Source organism: Seriola lalandi, unplaced genomic scaffold (assembly GCF_002814215.2).
Source record: "Seriola lalandi dorsalis isolate HSWRI2012SDOR001 ecotype SW California unplaced genomic scaffold, Sedor1 jcf7180002054296, whole genome shotgun sequence".
Taxonomy (NCBI): Eukaryota; Metazoa; Chordata; class Actinopteri; order Carangiformes; family Carangidae; genus Seriola; species Seriola lalandi.
In genome coordinates this window covers 287412-308483 of record NW_019524849.1, presented here as the reverse complement: position 1 = coordinate 308483, position 21072 = coordinate 287412, and the positions used below count along the sequence as shown (strand labels likewise).

The following is a 21072-nucleotide window of genomic DNA, read 5'->3' as shown; positions in this document are numbered from 1 at the left end:
AACTTTTTCCTTCTGTCGGCTGCAGATACATTATATAGATGACCACAATGAGTGGTCATTATTCAAAGCTAGACAGTTGGCTAACAGTACAAACTACACATATCAGAACCTGAACAATATTCATTACACTAACAGAGTGAGACAGGTTAGCTAACAGATTACAGCTATGCTAGCTATCAATCAAGTCACGTTAGACCTGATTTGCAGCAAAACAAACAGCAAATATATTATTAAGATTGTATCAATAAAAATACTCACGAACAAACAGTTTCTATGACAACAGCGCTGAAGACCAGTAGCAGCAGAAGAAGCAGTCACTTGCTCTCCTACTACTGCTGGTATATACAATTACACACATAAACATTTCTTTACATTTGCTTATAGCTGCATTACAGTCTGTTATAAACCATTTATTAAATGTCTTTACACTGATTAGTAATGTTAAAAAATGGGACTAAATGTAAATTCTTAATGGTTTATTTAGCTAGAGAGGTAGCCATAAAAACACTTGAAAAACACAGATACATGATCACATTAAACAAATTCAAAAACATGTCGATCTCCAGATTTCAAAATGCTTTGATAAACTGTGGTTCTATACAGTTCTACATGCTCTATGAAAATAAAATCAGTTCAACTGAATCTAATAACAAGGCAACATTATCTATAAACAACAAACAAATGTTCAGCCTGGAAGTGTCAGTGCAGGGAAAACTGAACAATATGTTTAATTTATGTGCCTTAAAGGTCAAAAGTCATGCTGACATTTTAGATAAGTTATCCCGTACTCTGTCTACTCCAGAGTCACGTTTCAGGTCAATCTCATCTTGTTAGCTTAGTTTAGCACAAAGATTGGAAGCATGTTAGCAATCCAGTTCATCAGCAGTTCATTGTGTAGTCAGCTAGCCAGGAGCCAGAGGTTAACACTAAGAAGCTAGCTAGACCTGAAGCTAATGGTATGCTAACTGCACTCAGAGGTTAATGCGATGCAAACTAGACCCAGACACTAACTGGATCTTAAACTAATTCTAAGCTAGGACGACCCAGAAGTTAAATGGATCTAAAGCTATATACGAACTAACTGGAGTGCATCCGCGTCTGGTGATAAAGCAAATGATACCAATCAGTAAAGTTTGAGCTATAAATCTAGGTCACTGACAGCTAACACGACACAGCATGTAAATCGTACATGCTGCTAACTGTTTGAAACATTTGCTGTAACATTTTAATGTCGCTGGTGGGTGAAATTTTTTCCTGCTTCAAGTCTTTGTGCTAAGCCAGGCTAAACAGAGATCAAACTAATATCCATGTGAAAAAAAAGAATCAGAGGAATGTATTGAATCTGTTCTTTTAAGGTTCAGGCGTCAGCTGCAGCAGCTGTTAATAAATCCAAACTTAACCTCGTTCTAATGTCAGTGTTTGCTAACTGGAGTTTTATTTCTAAACTTGAACAGTTTCAACACAAACTACATCTTACATAGAGATCAGTTTCTAAATATTTACAGCAGCTAACTGTCGTGTAGCTAACTGAACCAAAGCTAACGTTAGCTCGCTAATATCTGACCCGTTCACATGGAGAAAGATCAAACCTGAGTCTTGATGAAGTCAAGATTATGTCAGTCTTAAAGATCTTAAATTACATTTCACAAAATAGCACAGCACATGTCAAATTGTAAAATGTCATACCAGTAACATCTGACTGAGTACATAACATGTTATCTTAGTCTAGCCAGGTTTTCCCTCACATTATGAACTGTGTATAGTCACTGTGAAACACAGATTTCTCCACGTCTGCAGACAGAAAGAAAAACACCTGAACTGACTCATATCATTCAAGTCTTTACTGAAGTTTAGTTTTCATTTAGGAAATCATTAGTTTGAAACTAGTTAGTATTAGTACTAGTGAGATTATTAGTGAGGGAGACAGGGGATCTGGCTTATAAAGAGCTGCTGCAGCTCAGTCCCTCCATTTTGTTTGACACCATGAACTCTGTTAATGATAATAATGATTTTATAAAACACGTTGTGCTTCTGTTTAAGTGGCTTCACTACAGAGCCACCATGTTGAAGCTCTGCTCCTCCACCTCCACCTCCTCTTATCCCTCCTTTTCTGCATCACACCACCTCCTCTCTCTCTCCCCTCTCCCCTAGGAGGAACCCCCTACTGTCTGCAGGTCTTCACGTTCATCGCTTTACTGTGACAACACTGAAGCCGCGTTTCCACCACAGGAACTTTCCCCAGGAACCTTTGAGGAACTATGCGTGTTTCAACCGCAGGAACCAGGGTCTAAATTTAGTTCTGGGGTAATTGATCAACCCCCAAAAAAGTCCCTGGTCGGGGGGTAGTACTTCCCAAAGGTTCAGGAACTTTGGTGGCTGTGGTCTGCAGTGCTGAACATTTCTGACTGGTCGAGTACTTACTGCGTTTTAATTCACTCGCCATGTTTAAAAGCCCCGCAGTGAGCAAGCGAGCACACATTTTCAACACCGCGAAACAGGTCCGGCAGAAGGAAAAAAAACTGAAAAGGGACTTCAAAAAAATAAAGGACCACAACAACCGGAGTGGCTAGAGTTGCCACCCGTCATGTATAATACGGGATTGTCCCATATTTGAAAATAAAATGCTGTGTCCTGTATTGAATATATACGGGATGAATTTATCCTGTATTTTCATTCATGTTATGTCCTCAAAGTGCTGTGAAGTCAAGTGCTTCCCAGGACTTTAGGCCGCAGTGGAAACACAGACAACAATGGGCCACAGCAACCTTTTAGTTCCTGAAGAAAAGTACCTGGAACTAAAAGTTCTAAAATTTTCAGGTACTTTTTGGTAGAAACGCGCCTTAAGGTGGATGTGGTCTCCAGGTAACCAGGGGATGAGGAGAGGAGGAGGAATGTTGCATTCTTCTTCTTCTGACTCATTTAGGTATTGACTGTATCCCCTCTGGTGATGATGATGACGGATGAAGAGGAGAAGTGAAGACCAAACAGCTCTAAAGAAGAAGAAGAGAGTTAAATGTGTGAAGAGTGACAGAGACAGAGAGACAGTAGAGGAGACTCACCTGGTGACCTCACGCTGACATCAGCAGACCTGTGGTCACTGTAACAAACACAGAATCATTACTAACCTGTAGTTAAAGCTCTGTCAGTGTAGTTCACATTAATGCCCCTCCCCTCCCTTACCGTCCTTGGTGTCTGGTGGCAGCAGAGCATCCTGCCTGTTGGCGAGGACGAATGCTAACGTGGCCAAGATAGCGGCGTCCAGGACACCCAGGATGGCCAGGATGTATGCCCAGTGGACCGAACAGTTACCTGGAGAGAAGCTGCCCACCTAGTGACAAACACAGGGTCAGAGCCAGCAATACTGGACCAATACCCTTAATACAGGATCAGAGTCATCAGTACTGGACCAACACCATTAAAACAGGATCAGAGTCATCAATACCTGTACATACAGAACTACAGAGGACATGGACACAGCCTGGCCAAAAAGACAGGCCGATACAAAAAGTCATGGAGGAGGACAAAGAGGAGCGCTGCTGCCAACTGTGTCATGGAGACAGAGTGGCGACAGAGTTGCACTTTCTAACAAACCAAACACACCATATTCCAGCCAATCAGAACAAAATACTTCCCAAAATTCAAACAAAAACATCCTCAAATCGACCACATGACCAACATTTACAAACTGCCAATATTGCTTGGAGAGCACAGAGAGAGCTGCAGCCTCGCAGCAGAGTGTGTCTTTACTTGCCATATTACACACACACACACACACACACACACACACACACACACACACAAACACATACATATACACACACACGTGTTTGACCTCCTCCCTTTTGCAGAGTATTGTTGATGCTGTTGTATCAATGTGTTTGTACTTTTTCACTGTGATGCAGTCTTGTAACAGTCTGCTTTGACAATGCTGTATCTGACTACGGTCATGTCAATAAAGCTTCCTTGAATTTGTATTTGACATGACTGTTCATGACTCACCGAGTCGCCACACAGAGCTCTCATCTCTGGACTCTCCCACGAGTCTGGAAACAGAAGACAGGCCAACGCCATACAGAAACCTGGGGGAGGGAGAGAGAGAGAGAGAGAGAGAGAGAGAGAGAGAGAGTTGCTGTATTAAATACTGAAGCTCCACCCCTTTGTGTGTCCATCAGTCGTTGTCTTTTCTGTCCACACTGAGACAAACAAGGTTCTACTATTAAACTGAACAGAACCACCTCGACTTTTCAACCAGGAATAATTATTATGATGTTAGCTAAAATTTAACAACAGCTCCCATGAGTCTTTGCCACTGACACACAAAAACTTCTTGCCAACAAATTCACATTTTACTGTCCAGTACAACAGAACCCACAGCACCAACAGCACCAGAGGTACCAGCAGTACCAGTCGAACCACCAACTAGGATCTCTGACCTGCAGTGAGCTGCAGCCAGGCGCAGATCTTGTAGACAGTTGCGGCGCTGCAGAACCGGAAGAGGCAGAGACAGAGGACGCTGGTCCACACCGCCCACAGGGACACGCCCACCAACACCGCCACGGACTGGAAGGACGGAAGAGGAGACAGACTGGACAGACCACCACGACAGTCCGGGACAGGCCAGTCTGACTCCACACACACCTGACATACAGACAGACAGGTTAAGGTTACAGGTGATAAAATGTGACCACAGAGAATATTTTAATTTTCCTGAGACCATGAGAAGGTCCAGAGGAAACAGTTTGTCTCTCCGTGTGTATGCTCTCACCTCAAAAAGTCCCAGGGTGCCACTGGGCGCCCCCGGGTGCCGGGTGTCTGTGGTGCCAATCCAGGACGGCTGCACCAGGACGACCACCTGGATGATGGCGAAACAGAGCGTACAGATGGCCCAGAGGACGCCGACCGCCCGGGCGCTGCGAACAAACTCCGTCTGATAGAGACGAGAGAGGTCGGTGAGGGCGGGCGACACCGACATGACTGAGAGAGAGAAAAAGAGAGAGAGAGGATTACAGACATTATTGGACTATTTTAATACATCTGCTCTATGATGAGTATACACAGAGTTTCTGCAGGTTTACTCACACCAGACCAGTACGATGGAAAACCAGTAGGAAACATCTCAACTGGGATGTCTTCAGTGTTCATATTTATGTTAAAATAGGTTAGATATTTGCATATATGTATACATTTGTGTACATATCTATGTAATATTATTCATTATGGGGGGGGGGGTTGTTGGTGTTTTTATTAATTAGTTGAGTGTAAAATTTTCTTTTTTCACACATTGTAAGTTCAAAATTGACCTTAACATGAAAAGAGTTGAAAAAAGAAAAAAAAAGTGTCTCTCCTTCTCTGAAGTGAAGCGTCCGGATGAGCTGCAGTGAGCGCGTGGCAGCCAATCAGCGTCCGATAACAAACAGAAATCAAAACATAAACACGGTACCGACGGTTACGTCATCACACACATACACACACACACACACACACACACACACACACACACACACACAGTTAGATAAACACTATCTATCAGGACGCGCCCGCTGTATCCGGTAAAAAAAAAACATCATCTGTGATAAGAGAGAAGAAGAGACAAACCTGAAGCTGGAGGAGGTCCTCCTGTCTGTCGGTCTGCAGGATGGGAGGATGCAGGCGGAGGAGAGGATGGAGAGGAGGAGGAGGAGGGAAGGTCTGCAGCCCCGGATGTGGATACTAAAACCGCCTCGAATTTCCTCGCGGGCGTTTAGAGGACAAACATTCAGCTCTGACTCGCGCGCTTCATCAGCTCCGTTTCATTTCCAATAAAATATGTTGTGACGTTTCAGATGACGCAGCTCCGTCACTGTGCCACCTGCAGACGGAGCCGGGAACTACAGTAGAGTCTAGTTGTTAAAGGGCCACTCCGCTGATTTTCCTTATTCTGAGGTCTGGTGACGTCACAGTGATTTCATACCATCCGGACTGTGCTACGATCTGCAGGTGTGGCGTTTAAAGACGACTGTTCATCATTGGAAATGTAGGATCCGGGCAGATTTTTCCTTCTCTGCTGCTCAGACTGTCAAAGGACTCTGATGTCAAAGCCACATCTGAAACCTTCACAGGATTATTTTGGCTTTTTATATTTTAGATATTTTGACTTGAATGATCAAATTTTATTGTGAAGCTCTTTGCAACTTTGTTTTGAAGCTCTGGATATTTACTCAAATACTGAAGTACCACATTGCCTGCTGACATCACTTACCTACATCTTGTACTTTTTACCGCAGATTAATCTGAGCTCCAGTTACTGGTTTCCTCTGAAATTCCATTGTCCTGATATAATAAACTTTAAAACAATAATATAATAGTTAACATTTAACAGAGCAGACATTTAAATATAAATCATCAGTTTAAATTACAGCAGTAAAACGCTAATTACACATTAAATCATCAGTGACTCAATTATTAAATATATGAGTACAACTCTTGCTTTCACCCACGTCTATTTGTCTTCATCAACAGATGATGAAGATCTGGTTTCAACAACAATCTCTAAATCTGTTGCAGTTCTAGCCACAGACACTTAAGTTTCCATGGACATCAGTAACAAACATTTATAGATGTTTTTAATAATCATCTATGAGAGAACTGTGGTGTTTGAATATTGAGGTTTCGTAATCGATAAAGTTGTTTTCCTGATAAAACAGGGAGATGAATTTAAGATTCATTAGCTACTGCTGAGATTGAACATCAAGGACCGGAAGAACACAAGGCAGGAAACAACAGTCCGTACAAACAGGTTTAATCATAATAAAACAGAAAAAAGAACAGAGTATTGCACAGCACAGACAACATCTAATCACCACCCAACACTGTCTGACACAGTCAAATCAAATGCACCTCAAACACAGAAACTGCTTTTATCCTGATTCACTGCAGAAATCTTCAGACTCATGTGGAGAAATCAAATAAACCTTAATTGAGGAAACATTTTAAATCTGCTTTTGTTAAAAACATCTGAATTAAAACAGATTGTTAATATGTGAACATCATCACATCAACATCCTGCAGCATCAACTCTGATGTTTTGACTAAATATCTGAACCAATCAGAAGCTTCTGAATTCAACTTTCAAAGTCAAAGACGATTGAGCAGGTGATGTGAACGTTACTATGAGATAACCTGTCTGTGTGTGTGTGTGTGTGTGTGTGTGTGTGTGTGTGTGTGTGTGTGGAGACTTGTTTCCTCTGTGTTGACTGTTGTTGTAATGGAGGTGCATATGTTTTCAGGCCTCAGTCATCTTATCTTATTTATTATTTATTTATTTAGACTTTGATGTGATTAATTTTTTTAATGTTGTGATCAGTTAAAGGTACATTACAAATATTTACAACAGACAGAAATAAATGATCAAAAGAGATGAAAACAGATTTCTGTTCTTTTGTTTTGTTTCTGTTAATGTGCCGCTGCTTGTGGGCGTGGCCTCGGTCACATCATCACCAGTCTGACCTTAAACTGATGTCCTCCCGAGAAAAACTCAATATTCAACGTGTCGCTGATGTCCAATAAATTTTCAACATAAAACGTCCGGAGTCTGCTGGTGCTTGGTCACATTTTCAGGGAATTGAACCAACAACCTGCCGCTGATGATGACGATGACGACAATGAAGATGATTAAGACCAACACCGATCTGCAGTTAAAAATATAAAAACATCTTCTGCTTTTGCATGAGTTTGTTTTTTGGCAGTTGTGAGACACCGTAGAGAGATTCAACTACGTTTTCCACAAAGCACAACTTCTGCTGGTTTCCATGGCGACTGTCCAATCACATGCTGCTGAAGGAAGAGAGATTGAAAAAGAGAGAAAAACAAATACCGGCATCTGTCTCATCCTCCTCTTTAGCTCCATGGAGGGATCTCCTCTCCGAACTTGGCACAGTGAGCAGCGTTTTTAGCCTCAAACAGAATCTGAACAGAGAAAAGATGAAATCACATGTTTAGTCTCAGGGGCCATCAGCCGCTTGTCTGTAGTGACGTCATCAGTCAAACACAGGAGGGTAGAGCAGCTTCATATTGACTGATGCCTCCGTCACTTCAATGTCACAGCAGGTGAAGGTGAAGCTGTGTATTCACTGACTCTCAGACCTTCAGTCTCTCCATGTGTTAATGGATCAAACATCTGTCCTCCCTCCTCCTCCTCACACAGTCTGTGTCAGTAAACTGTCTGGTTCTGGTTCTGGTCTGTGTCCTCTGTCTTCGTCATCACACAAACCTTGTCTCATTAAAGAATCAGTTGATCTGATCCCTGATCAGTTCATCTGAATGATCAGTGAGAGTCAGAGCCTCCATTTTTGTGGAGCGTAGTTGTTAGCTCGCTGCTACTCTGTCACTGTGCTAACTAAACTGATGTAGGTCAGAACAGAGCTTCAGGTGCATCACTAGCTCCTCCTGGACTGTAGGAGGACTGACCCTGATCCAAATGTAGACCGAAAACAAGATTCATGATCTGACCAACAGAGACACAGAGATGTGACTGAGGCCGGATCTGATCTGATCTGATACCAGATGCTTGAAGTGTCAATGGGAACTCACTGCGTCTCTCACACAACATGCACAGAGTGGCTCTTACCTGGTTGTGTACGTAGGCCTCACACAGGTAACACCACACAGAGAGATCAGAGAAGCTCAGAACCATCGGGTGTTCAGACACAGCACCGTGAGTCACCATGTGTTCATTAACATAACGACCACAGAACACCTGCACGCGCACACGCACAAACACGCACACACGCGCACACACACACACACACACACACACACACACACACACACACACACACACACACAAAGAAAGAGTGAGAAAATCAGCTGTAGCAGTGAAAAATGACCTGATACTGGATCACAGTGGGAAACTGGCACAGGAGCCTCGGACCTACAGAGGCTGAAAGAGTCCAGAGTGGTGTTTAATTTGATTAATTACAACTGTATGTGATGAACAGGTAAGTCAGGTGACCTGGTAGCAGGTGAGACAGATCCAGTTCTCAGCATCGGATCCACAGTCCTGACACGGCAGGTGGACGTCTATACTCGAGGGGGGGAGGGGCTTAACGGCATCCAGGTGAGGACACCAGGACAGAGGGTCGACCACATACAGAGTAGACTGAAGACAGAGACAGAGGTGAGACAGAGACAGGTGAGAAATTCAGACTCATCTGCTCAGAATCAAAGAACCAATCATATGATGTATTTCCTGACTCCGTCTGTCTGTCCTCCACACAGCAGCTCCACATTCGTCTCAGGCCTCGACCAACCACACGCTCCCTCTGCCTCACCCTCCATCCCCGCTCCACCAGCAGCCTCGTCACCAATAGCAGCCAACTCTGACGCTGCCATGGCAACAGTCTGCGAACAGAGATAAACCAATAAGTCATCAGATAATTTATAAAACAGTTACAGTAACCTAGGGGTACCTGTACCCCTAGGTTCAGAAAACACCTGTAACCATGGAAACTAAGGTGGTGACAGCTGTGATAAGAAGATAAATAAAACACCTGAATGAAAATGGGAATTAACTCACCTGAGTCTGAGATGGAGTGCTGTCTGCTGATTGGCTCTTCTCAGGTGTGGCTGCATTAGACTCCGCCTTCACTTCACCTTCACAGGTAACCTTCTCTGGGCTCAGGCGTACCTTCGGCCTGGCCCCGCCCACTGGAGTGGATGTAGCAGGAGTGTGATTGGCTGAGGTCTGACTGATGTCCAAACTGGCCAGTCCCTCAGCGAGTTGGTCAAGATTGCGCTCTATCTGATTGGACGAAAACATCAGATAGACACACAGTCATATGATCTGATTTCATCATGTTGACTTTATTCTCTGACATCTGACCTTTCATGGAGTATTACCGTGGTGTCGCCTGGTCCTGTGGGGGGCAGTGGAGGTTTGTCTGAGGTTCTCTGCTCTGACTTCCTGCCTTTTCCTTTAGAACTACGTTTCCCACGATGCTTTGGGGATGGCAAGGAAGCCCGAACAGACTCTGTGACTAAAAGACGAGTTAAGTTTTTAATAAAATAAAAATAGGAGCCAATGGAGTACTATATAATTAAATAAAACAAATTAAAAAAACAAACAAACTAAATTAAAATAAAAAAATTTAAATAGAAATTAAAAATAGAATAAGATTAAAAAAAAAAGAAATCCTGTCCTTACTGTGTATCCTCAGGGACCTCCAGTAGGGGGCGTGGTGTCGGATAACCTCATTGATCGACGCCACAGCACTGTGATGGGGAGGGGGGAAGGGCGTCACCAGGGATGGAGGAGGGTCTCCTAGCAACACGCTGGTGCACATTGCCATGGAGTCAGAGATGGATGACAAGTTGTAGCCTCCCTGAAGAGAGACAGACAGGTCAGCCCACAAGGAGGCAGGGTCTCACTAACCTCACCGGCTTACATGTGAGTGGTGCTCTGCATGTCAAAGACAGTTCTACAGCACAGTTGAATGTAGTTCAGTTTTTATGTCCACAGGTTTGAACACAGGTCAAATCTGTGTGTGTGACTCATAAGAGAGAGTCAGTGTCAGTCATCTCTTTTACAGCAACAAAGAGTTTATATCAACAGATGTTGTTCACCTTTTATTGTTCTTTGTCTTAGTTTTGAAAACTATGGTGCCCCTTGTGCTTTGAGGGATGTAAACAGGAAATATAATGTTGCAGACTCAGTGAGTTAGAGTCCTGTGTATTTTTAACTTATATCTGTTTGCACGTCGTCAAACTGTCTCCTAAACAGGAGCTGTGATCAGCTCATGATACTCAGACAACTGTCAATGTTAGTGTTGTCCATGAGCGGAGTTCATTGAACACGTTCATATTTTTTGTGAACACCGAACTGAACGAATCAGTTTACAAATGATGAACGTGAACGGCAGCTCACGTTTTACGGCACGCCGCATGACGCCTCCATAGACACGGCCAAGCATGGCTAGTGCTAGCAGCATAGACGGTACAGTACAGACGCATCTACTACTGCTGAAGCCAGTTTGTTTGAGCATTTGAAGAAGTTTTATGAACAGACAAGTGAAGACTCAGAGGGATTATATTTATATACGGATTTTAAATGTAACTCATGTCTGTGATTTTTCAGTGTATACAATAATTCATTTAGTTTGGGAGTTGCAATGATTTGGGGCTTGTGATGGATGGGTAGAAGGAGGTTCTATTGAAAGAGAATAGCGGCCTATTTATTTAAAAAAATGGAACAAATGAACGTGAACTAGTTCATTTTCATCGTTATGAACCGAACTTTAAACTAGCTCTTTTTAAACAGCTGTTGACTTCACTACACCACAGTTTGTTTTACATGAATTCTCTTCACTTTGTAAAATCACAGAACATCACAACTCACCTCCAGGATGAGTAGGACCCTCCCCCCAGCCAGTGACATCAGCAGGTGTGTAAGGTGGGCATATCCCTCCGGGGTCACATTATATCCACCCAGCGGATCCCCCCGAGCTGCATCGAACCCAGCCGACACCAGAACCAGACCAGGGTTAAACTGCAGAGAGAGGCCAGACCAATCACAGGACATGTCACTTCTAATCACTGTCTCTGTGTGTGTGTGTGTGTGTGTGTGTGTGTGTGTGTGTGTGTGTGTGTGTGTGTTGTTACCTCAGTAGCAATTGGCATGACAACGTGGTGAAAAGCAGCAAGGTAGTCAGAGTCACCCATTCTTCCTCCACTCCATGCCACATTGACGTTAAACCCCGCCCCTCTGGCCACGCCCACCCGGTCGGGGGCAGCATCCTCCGAAGACGGGAAGAATGTCCCATTGTCATAGCGATGGAGGGAGATGTACAGAACGCTGGAGACAGCAAGAGAGTCCATCACCACTTCACATCAGTGTAAATGAATTCACTTCACATCACATACTCTTCCTTCTCCTCCTCCTCACCTGTCATCATCCTCGAACATGTGCTGTGTCCCGTTGCCATGGTGAACATCCCAGTCTAGGATGAGGACTCTCAACGGTGCATGATGGGAGATTTTCTGGGCATGGCGAGCGGCGAGTGCAGCGGTGTTGAAGAAGCAGAAACCACAAGGAGAGTCTCTCTCTGCATGATGACCAGGAGGCCGGACGATGGCCACGCCATTACTCACCTATAGAGAAGACAACTGTCAGGTCACCTGAACACTAAACTCAGGATATCAGGGACTGGTTTACAGCTGTTTAGACCATCAGGGTCTAGTTTACCTGTCCTCTCAGGATCCTCTCCACAGCACTGAAGCAGCTCCCAGCAGACAGCTGAGCAGACTTGAAGCTCTGGTTGTTGATGTAGATTGAGTTGAACTCTTCGCTTAGTTTGTGCAGATCTCTGGGCTTCATCACTGCTGTGGCTCTCATCTGCTCAATGTGCTGCACACTGAACACACACACACACACACACACACACACACACACACACACACACACACACACACACACACACACAGGTAAACTGACTGTGGATCAGGAACAGGTAAACTGACAGTGGATCAGTGTGTTAAAGTGAATGTACCTGTGACACATGGTCAGCTCCTCCTCTGTTGCTAAGCGAGCTGGTATCCGTTGGCAACGATCGACCAATCCCAGCTGCTGATGTCTGGAGAAGATCTTGGAGATCCTCTGAGGCTGTTCAGGATGATGCCTGTTTGATATCATTAATGTTAATGACATCATCACTTCCTCCATGACATCACAGCAGCAGATGACTCACCTGTCCCACATGTTCAGGTGCTCCATCATCCTCTCATCATAAACCAGACCTGTTGTTGTGGCAACAGAGGGGGCAGGGCTGTTCTGCTTTGTGCTCTCCTCATTGGTTGTTGCTCTGATGACTCTGCCTTCAGCCAATGAGCTGCCTTCTGCACAAGAAACAGGAAGAGAGAAATTCTTTTGTTTTTTTTTTAATTGAAGTAGAAAATGTACAACAATATATGGCAAGTGATATATAAGTGGCAAGCGCTTCAGAAAACAGAGCCCCATGTAAAGAGAAACAGAAAATAAATAACATATTTAAGGTGATTCTTCTAATAATTGAAAGATATCCACTATGTTCAGTAGTTTTTGCTGCTTTGCTGTTTTCTGTTCCACATAATTCAGTGATTTGCAGAATAGAGCTCATTCTTTCATAAAAACTACCAATAAAGGTTGTCTTAATACATTTACATTTATGGATAAGTTCCATAAATTCCTAAAATAAATAAGGTATTTAAAGTTATAATGTGTAAATTTCCACATTAAAATGTCTAAAAACAACTTGACCTATGTTCTGTATGTTGTTGAGTTGTGTTCTTACATTATACCAAATGTTTCCATCAATTCTCAAACCAGCGAAATCTGTGATTTTAATCATGGTAACAGTATGTGTCATCGGCCACCTATCAATAACATCATATCCTCATTTGTCAGTGATGTGGTTGCCTGCCAGAAGCTCAAAATTGAAGCCACATACACTTTTTACACCTTGGTGGTTTTCAACTATATATTTTAACCAGATGAAGGATTTTAGTCATCAGGCGTCAGGATCTGAAGTTATCAGAGAAAAAAGCTGAGTAAATGTTAGACAGCTCAGCTCCCAGCCCTTCTAAAGAGGCCAAATCTGCATTTGCAGATGGAAACATCATGTGGTGTGAAACTGTGCTAATAGTTTCCAATATGACAGTAATTCACAAACTAAACAGACTTGAAAACCGCGTGTGTGTGTGTGCGTGTCTCACCCAGTACTTGTAGAGAGGCCCAGTGTGGATACAGAGCAGTGACTGTCTGGGAGATGGACTGCAGAGCACTGATAGAGACAGGTAGTTAGGACATGCTCAGTAGGAAGGGATTCACCTGTACGTTGCTGCAGACAGGTGAGACGTTAAACCACTGCAGGTCAGACATGAGTTACAGGGGGTTCAGTTCTTGTTACCTCAGCAACACGTTAATAGCTGTGGTATGAACGTTACCATAGACTCATATCTTCCAACATCACTGATGGTCAATGTGAAATGCATGTTTGGATAGTGAACTGGTCTAGATGTGGACTCTGAATGTGAACAGTACTCAGACTGAGGAGGGTCAGGGCCAAGTGTTACCTGTCAGATGGAGCTGTGGGAGGAGTCAGAGGAGGAACGGCTCCTCCCAGCAGAGCACTGACACAGGCTGCAGCGCCCTCTGCTGTGGACTGCAGGTTATAACCTCCCTACACACACACACACACACACACACACACACACACACACACACACACACAGAGATGACAGAGAAATAAGTCCTCTGTTCTGTACATATTACAGCCATTTCCATGAAATGCTAAAAGAACACATTATTATTATATCATTATATAACATATATAACACATGTAACATATGTATAATTTTTATCATAAATTATTATCCTGTGTCTAACTGGATCTCTTTGAATTTGAATTGAATACATCATAAAAATACACACACACACACACACACACACACACACACACACACACACACAATGAAACACAACTTGTCATCTCACACACTGATATTAAAAACAGAGAGTTTTACCTCGAGAGCGAGAATGAGTCGACCTTCAGCCAAACTCATCAACATGTGAGTCAGAGCATGGAAGCACTGAGGACTCACACACATTTCCCCCTGAACACACACACACACACACACACACACACACACACACACACACACACACACACACACACACACACACAGGAGAAATGTTTACCAACAATAAACCACTAATAACAGTAAGAATCACTGAGCTCAGGTCTGTGCTGTTTGTACCTTCTCATCTCCGACTGCAGCATCGAATCCAGCAGAGACCAGAACCAGCTGAGGCTGAAACTGCACACACAACACTCATTAATGCATGTAGTGTTTTGAGCATGTGTGTGTGTGTGTGTGTGTGTGTGTGTGTTACCTCATAGGCTACAGGCAGCAGCAGTTGTTGAAAAGCAGCGATGTAATCAGCGTCAGTCATCCTTGTCTGAACAACACACACACACACACACACACACACACACACACACACACACACACACACACACACACACACACACACACACACAAACAGCAGGATGAAGAAATAAAAACTGCATGTTAACAGGTCAAATTGGACAGGAACAACACAGAGCAAATATGACAGAAGTGCAAAAGGAACACAACTACACCTGAACATCTGCAACAGGATCCACAAGACAGAAAAACAAACAGAAAACAGAATAAAGTAGTAAATCAATGAAATAAAAATGTCATGACTGAAATAACATAAATAAACTCAGAGACAGAGAGGAGCGACAAGACAACAGACACATCAGGACTGGATCTCACAAAGAAGCCTTAAAAGTGAAGAGTCTTTTACAGTAAACATGTTGTCTGTTTCTTGTCTGTTCAACACCAAGAACCATGAAGAAAAACATGGATTATGATCCTGTGTGCTTTTCTTTTTTTACTTAATTAATGAATATTTCAATTTTAACGGTTTCTGGCCTTTGCTGACTTTACTGTCGTCTGTGACCTTCACAGGACCAGCTGATTTACTGTTGATTACATCACATGTTGTCACTGTAGCAGGAGCCAGAGCTCATGAGAACAGGAGGACTTACCTGGTTCCAGGGCAGGTTGATGTTTCTTCCTTCGCCCCGTCCACTACCGACAAATTGACTGTCAGACTCTGGGAGGTGGGGCCAGAAAGAGCCCTGCTCATACCTATGGACACTAAAGTACAGGACGCTGGGGAGGGAGGGGGGAGGTGTTGATTGTGTGTTATAACAACAGAAACGTTTGTAAAGTTTGTGACAGACAGAAGATGGAGAGGAGCTGTTTACCTAGGGTCCTCCTGGAACTGGTACTGGATCCCCTGACCATGATGAACATCCCAGTCCACTATCAACACCCTGACACACACACACACACACACACGCACGCACACACACACACACACGCACACACGTCATTAAAGCATCATGTGAAAACAAGACCTCTGACTTTCAGAATAAAAGCAGCTTTGTGATTTATATCTTGTGGATGTCAGTGTTGGTGAAATCAACATTTTTATAACGTACATCATTTATTCATGTGATGTTTAACAATATATGACAGGAGAAGACAGGTAATGTATGTTGGTTAGAAAACTGATAATATAAGAACAATAAAGATTCTTTAAAAGCATCTCATTTTATCTACACCTAATATTCAGTATTATCACTATATATCAGTGTCAGAAAAACAGAACTATAACACCTGTATCTGCATAAACCAATCAATAAATCAATCAGACACTGTTTGATCATTAAGCATAATCTACAGCTTGTTTGAGCTCAACCTGAGGCAGTGAGGTGTTTCTGTCCTGACAGTTCATCAGTCTGTGCTTTTATTTATTCAGTTAAACCCTGAACTACACGACTGACTCCACCTTCTATCACTTCATCACCAGATGATGTTTGTTTGAACCACTTTCCACTTGTCTTCACACTGCAGTCTTTGTCTGTGTTACTTCTCCAACCAACCAGCAGGATGTGCTGCAACACACACACACACACACACACACACACACACACACACACACACACACACCTACCTGCTGACTGAGTGTGTGATCTGGGCGTATCGAGCTGCAATTGCCACATTGTTGAAAACACAGAAACCGTTGGCCTGGTTGGCCTGAGCATGATGACCTGGAGGTCTGAGGGAAACACGTGTGTTACTGTGATGTCTGGATCTGATGTTGTGTTCATGCGATTAAAGTGAGCAGCACCTGAACGCAGCACAAGGAGCTGCTAGTGTTACCTGATGACAGCGAATCCATTTCTGAGTTCAGAGGTCATCACCTGATCAACCAGCTGGAGGACTGAGCCCACCGCCAACAAACACACCTGGAAGGACTCCTACACACACACACACACACACACACCAGTTAAATCAGAGTGTGATCTCTGTAAAATTGTAAATAAAATTTCCTCCTCTGTGTGTGTGTGTGTTCTTACAGGATGAATGTAAACACAGTCGTATTTCTCAGAAAGAGTGTGTAGTTCACTCTCTGACATCGCCTGAGTCGACCTCATCACATCCACATAATGTTTCCTACAAACACATCACAGTAAAGTAGAGTCAGTCAGAGGACAGTAGAGGACAGTAGAGTCAGTCAGAGGACAGTAGAGTCAGTCAGAGGACAGTAGAGGACAGTAGAGTCAGTCAGAGGACAGTAGAGGACAGTAAAGGACAGTAGAGTCAGTCAGAGGACAGTAGAGGACAGTAGAGTCAGTCAGAGGACAGTAAAGGACAGTAGAGGACAGTAGAGGACAGTAGAGTCAGTCAGAGGACAGTAGAGGACAGTAGAGTCAGTCAGAGGACAGTAAAGGACAGTAAAGGACAGTAGAGTCAGTCAGAGGACAGTAGAGGACAGTAGAGTGAGTCAGAGGACAGTAAAGGACAGTAAAGGACAGTAGAGTCAGTCAGAGGACAGTAGAGGACAGTAGAGGACAGTAGAGTCAGTCAGAGGACAGTAGAGGACAGTAGAGGACAGTAGAGGACAGTAGAGTCAGTCAGAGGACAGTAGAGGACAGTAGAGTCAGTCAGAGGACAGTAGAGGACAGTAGAGGACAGTAGAGTCAGTCAGAGGACAGTAGAATAAATAGAAGTGTTTCCTCTGTTCTCCTCTCAGCTCTAAAACTAATGATATGAAAAGTTCAGACTCACATGTGAACAAGCAGCAGTTCTTCTTCTGTAGCTTCTCTGGGCTGAGACACAGAGACATGATGTTAGACAGGCAGAGAGACAAACAGACAGAGAGAAAGACAGGCACACAGACAGACAGACAGTCTTACCTCCACTCTGATGCAGTGAGACAGCAGGTCTTGTCTCTCCAGCTCCTCCATGATGGACGTCACTCTGTCTGCACTTTCTACATGACTGACAACAACAATAACAACAACAACACTCTGTCATGAAACTGTTACAACGTCACACATTTAAATCTATGAGTCATTGCTCACTGACAGAGGAACACCTGAGGTTACCTGGGCTCCCACAGGTTCTTATGATGAGTGAAGGTCTCTGAGTAAACCAAACCTGTCCCACTGGCTGCTGACCTGCTGGATAGGTCCTACACACACACACACACACACACACACACACACACACACACACACACACACACACACACACACACACACAATTAATCTAACAGCTATGTCACAAGTCGCATCAATATGGACAACAAAGAGACAAAACAAACACAATCAATGGAGTTTACAGACAGACAGACAGAGAGAGAGAGAGAGAGAGAGAGAGAGAGAGAGAGAGAGAGTCAGACAGACAGGATGTTTACCAGCATCTGCAGTCTGCTGTTCAGATCCTCCTCTGTATCCTCTCTGCTCCTCTCCATCCTCCCTTTTCTCTTCACCTCCTGCAGACTGTTTCCTCGTTTCTTCTCCTCCTTTCCTTTACTGCTGCTGCCCTGAAACCACACATTACATTTCGTTTAAACACAGATGAAGATTCTTCACAGCGATCCGAGAGTTGCAGGGTAAAAGAACAAAAACACAAACCTAAATAAAGACACAGAAGAAAAAATGCTGGATAATCTCAAATAAAAGAAGTCTGGCTTCACTCGCTCCAAACAACAAACTGACAAAGGCACAAAGCATTCATCTATTATCATGAGACCATGAAGAGAGACCAGACCTGAGGTTAAACTCCAGCTAAGATAGATAATTGACAGCTGCAGGAATAATCATTATCACAGTGTTCACTGTTTTCTCCTCATTCACAAATTCATGTCAGCAAATCACACACAACCTCAGTCTGTCATAAACACACACACTCCTTTCTACACAATAGATGAATCAATCTCCAGGATTTTTCCAGGTCTACAGACGCGTTTTCTTTTTTGTTGTTCATGAGGCATTCGAGAGCTGTCAGCATCACAACATAAACGTGTATTTTTCATGTTAAAAACATCAGCCTGACGCTATTTCACCTGAGCGTCGAGACAGAAATGTGGGTGTGAACAAGTGAATGAGAGAAACAGTAAAGCAGTTTGGTTGGAAGCAGCCATAGAACTGCTTTCCATTTAGTACTGCATGGTCTTCTGAAAAAAAAAAGAGATGTAGCTGAAAGCTCTGGAAATGGACAGGAAGTTATTCTGTAACTACTGTGGAAAAAACACAGATTGAGATGAACTTTACACTCAGAAAATGTGTTCTATTAAATTCCATGTGGAGTGACAGGGGATTTTATAACATGCTCATAAATAAAGAGTTCACATGTTAAAACCATTTAGTGCTTTCTGATGAGTGGATGACAACAGTGAACCGGTTTCTTCCTGACTGGTTAACAGTTAAACAGGTAAAGAACACCTGATTCAGCTCCTCTCAATGTTTCACTTGACCTTGTTTCCTAAAAGCATCTTAAAATCCACCTTCTGAGCCCTGTCAGGTCTTGATGAAGAGCTCTGGACAGAATTACGTCAAGACAGTATGTCAGCTTCTATTAATGCCAGGTACAGACTAACCCTTTATAACTTTCTTCATCAGCTTTACCTCACCACAATTTCACCAATCTAAACCTGAATTGTCAGAAATGTGCTTCAGATGTGGTGTAGAGGTTGGCTCTTTCCTTCACTGTACCTGGCTTTGTACTGAAGTGAGGCCCTTTTGGCACAACCTCTGAGACACCTTGATCAAGATCACTAGAGCTACCTTCTCATTAGATCCTGAATTTTGCTTACTGGGGAATTTGAGAAACATCAACAGATCCTAAATTTATGAAGATTGCTCTGTGCGTGGCCAGGAAATGCAGAGCAGTGACATGGAAATGTGATTACCCTCTCCTCATTGAAAGATGGTTGTCAGAAATGGATAGATGTATTCCTCTTGAAAAGATCACATATAGATTAAGAAAAGGATAAAACTACTTTCTGAAAATCTGGTGGCCTTATCTAGAGTCTATAGGAACATCAGTGACACCACCATAACCAGCCATCCGTGGTTAACCAAAGACCTCTTTTAAGGAGATACCATTGTTAGCCTCTTATGTTTCACTCTATGCAGTGATCTTTTTTCCTGGGAGGGGGGTGGGAAAGGAAAATCATACAGAAATCTACCTCTGAAGTTAATGGACACAGATGTGTGTGTGTGTGTGTGTGTGTGTGTGTGTGTGTGTGTGTGTGTGTGTGTGTTCTCTGACCGACCTGAGGAGACAAACGAGGAGATCTTCTGACTGACTTCAGTCCAGATCCTGGAGGATCTGGTCCAGACTGCATCTCTGATCCACCTGAAAAAAACACACAACACACAGACTGATGGAAACGAACACTCAGGCCTTCAGTCACCATTATGTCATTATTAATCAGCCTAGTGACCATTAATGACACATTCAGATAGTTATTGTTCTCCACAGCTGACAGTGAATCTGAGTCTGACTTCTCTCATTATTAAATTCACTGTCGTGTCATTATTTATACAGGACATGTTTTATTATTGAAATATATTAAAATATGGAAAATGTATAACAAAAAAACCCGACAAAATATCCAACTGTGTTCACACCAACAGCCTGTGTCAGACGGCTTTAGCTGTTAGCCCCTTTGCTAACCGGCTGCTGTAATCTTTTTCTCTGAGCTGATGCATGTAACTGGATGAAGTGAGACTCAGACCCGATATAGGTCTCCGCACTGGACCTGAACTGGACTCCAATAAACCACAGAAACTCACCGCTCTGCATCTGTTGTTTCTGCCGCTGAGCGCCAACTGAACACAACAGTCGCACACACACGACGTCACCGAGAAGGGCGTCGGCGCGACCTGCTGACGGTACCGTGGACTTCCGTGAAAATATAACATACCATAGACATATTCAAAAATATGTACCATGCCAATGTTTGGTATCTTTTTCAGCACAAAATCACCTATATGACCGTACTTTTTTTTTTAAATGCTGTATCAGCATATTGGACATAAAAACACATATAAAGTCGTTTTTGTAAAATTATGCTTTTTTAAACATGTTACCATTTGATGTTTTGTACAATATATATATTGTTAAATATTATAATATATAAATAACTGTGCAGTGAGTGTTTTCTTGTTC

The 21072-nt window shown here is 43.1% G+C and overlaps 2 protein-coding genes across 3 annotated transcripts; both read right to left on the bottom strand.

Annotated features, from left to right (window-relative positions):
- Positions 1–461: 461 nt before the first annotated feature.
- lhfpl4b (LHFPL tetraspan subfamily member 4b) lies at positions 462–6348 on the bottom strand. The gene is made up of 7 exons (XM_023406167.2): positions 5596–6348; positions 4766–4974; positions 4434–4638; positions 4000–4079; positions 3181–3328; positions 3060–3097; positions 462–2990 (listed from the first exon to the last, which is right to left on the bottom strand). Exons 2-6 carry the CDS (start codon positions 4970–4972, stop codon positions 3069–3071), a joined length of 669 nt encoding a protein of 222 aa, XP_023261935.1. The 5' UTR covers positions 4973–4974; positions 5596–6348; the 3' UTR covers positions 462–2990; positions 3060–3068.
- A 413-nt stretch (positions 6349–6761) lies between these two features.
- hdac6 (histone deacetylase 6) lies at positions 6762–20766 on the bottom strand. Of its 2 annotated transcripts, XM_087173980.1 has the most exons (30): positions 20697–20766; positions 20174–20256; positions 18311–18439; positions 18000–18085; positions 17808–17892; positions 17680–17720; positions 16968–17064; positions 16771–16868; positions 16562–16666; positions 15810–15878; positions 15588–15714; positions 14903–14968; positions 14767–14826; positions 14533–14622; positions 14083–14189; positions 13723–13790; positions 12720–12867; positions 12522–12650; positions 12218–12386; positions 11918–12123; positions 11635–11827; positions 11372–11521; positions 10181–10358; positions 9877–10013; positions 9554–9778; positions 9232–9378; positions 8990–9136; positions 8606–8734; positions 7853–7944; positions 6762–7667 (listed from the first exon to the last, which is right to left on the bottom strand). In XM_087173980.1, exons 1-29 carry the CDS (start codon positions 20704–20706, stop codon positions 7876–7878), a joined length of 3348 nt encoding a protein of 1115 aa, XP_087030106.1. In that variant the 5' UTR covers positions 20707–20766; the 3' UTR covers positions 6762–7667; positions 7853–7875. The 2 variants fall into 2 exon arrangements, with proteins under 2 accessions (XP_087030106.1, XP_023261933.1); XM_023406165.2 differs by having other exon boundaries at positions 6762–7944.
- Positions 20767–21072: the final 306 nt, after the last annotated feature.

Excerpts from the sequence above, each read along its gene's own strand:
- lhfpl4b (XM_023406167.2), bottom strand. The coding sequence starts at position 4,972 with ATGTCGGTGTCGCCCGCCCTCACCGACCTCTCTCGTCTCTATCAGACG. Across the intron at positions 4,639-4,765 it reads GCACCCTGGGACTTTTTGAG|GTGTGTGTGGAGTCAGACTG; the intron begins GTGAGAGCATAC and ends TCTGTATGTCAG. Across the intron at positions 4,080-4,433 it reads CTGGCTGCAGCTCACTGCAG|GTTTCTGTATGGCGTTGGCC; the intron begins GTCAGAGATCCT and ends TCCCTCCCCCAG.
- hdac6 (XM_023406165.2), bottom strand. Across the intron at positions 15,879-16,561 it reads ATCACACACTCAGTCAGCAG|GGTGTTGATAGTGGACTGGG; the intron begins GTAGGTGTGTGT and ends TGTGTGTGTCAG. Across the intron at positions 12,124-12,217 it reads AGAGGATCCTGAGAGGACAG|GTGAGTAATGGCGTGGCCAT; the intron begins GTAAACTAGACC and ends TCTTCTCTATAG.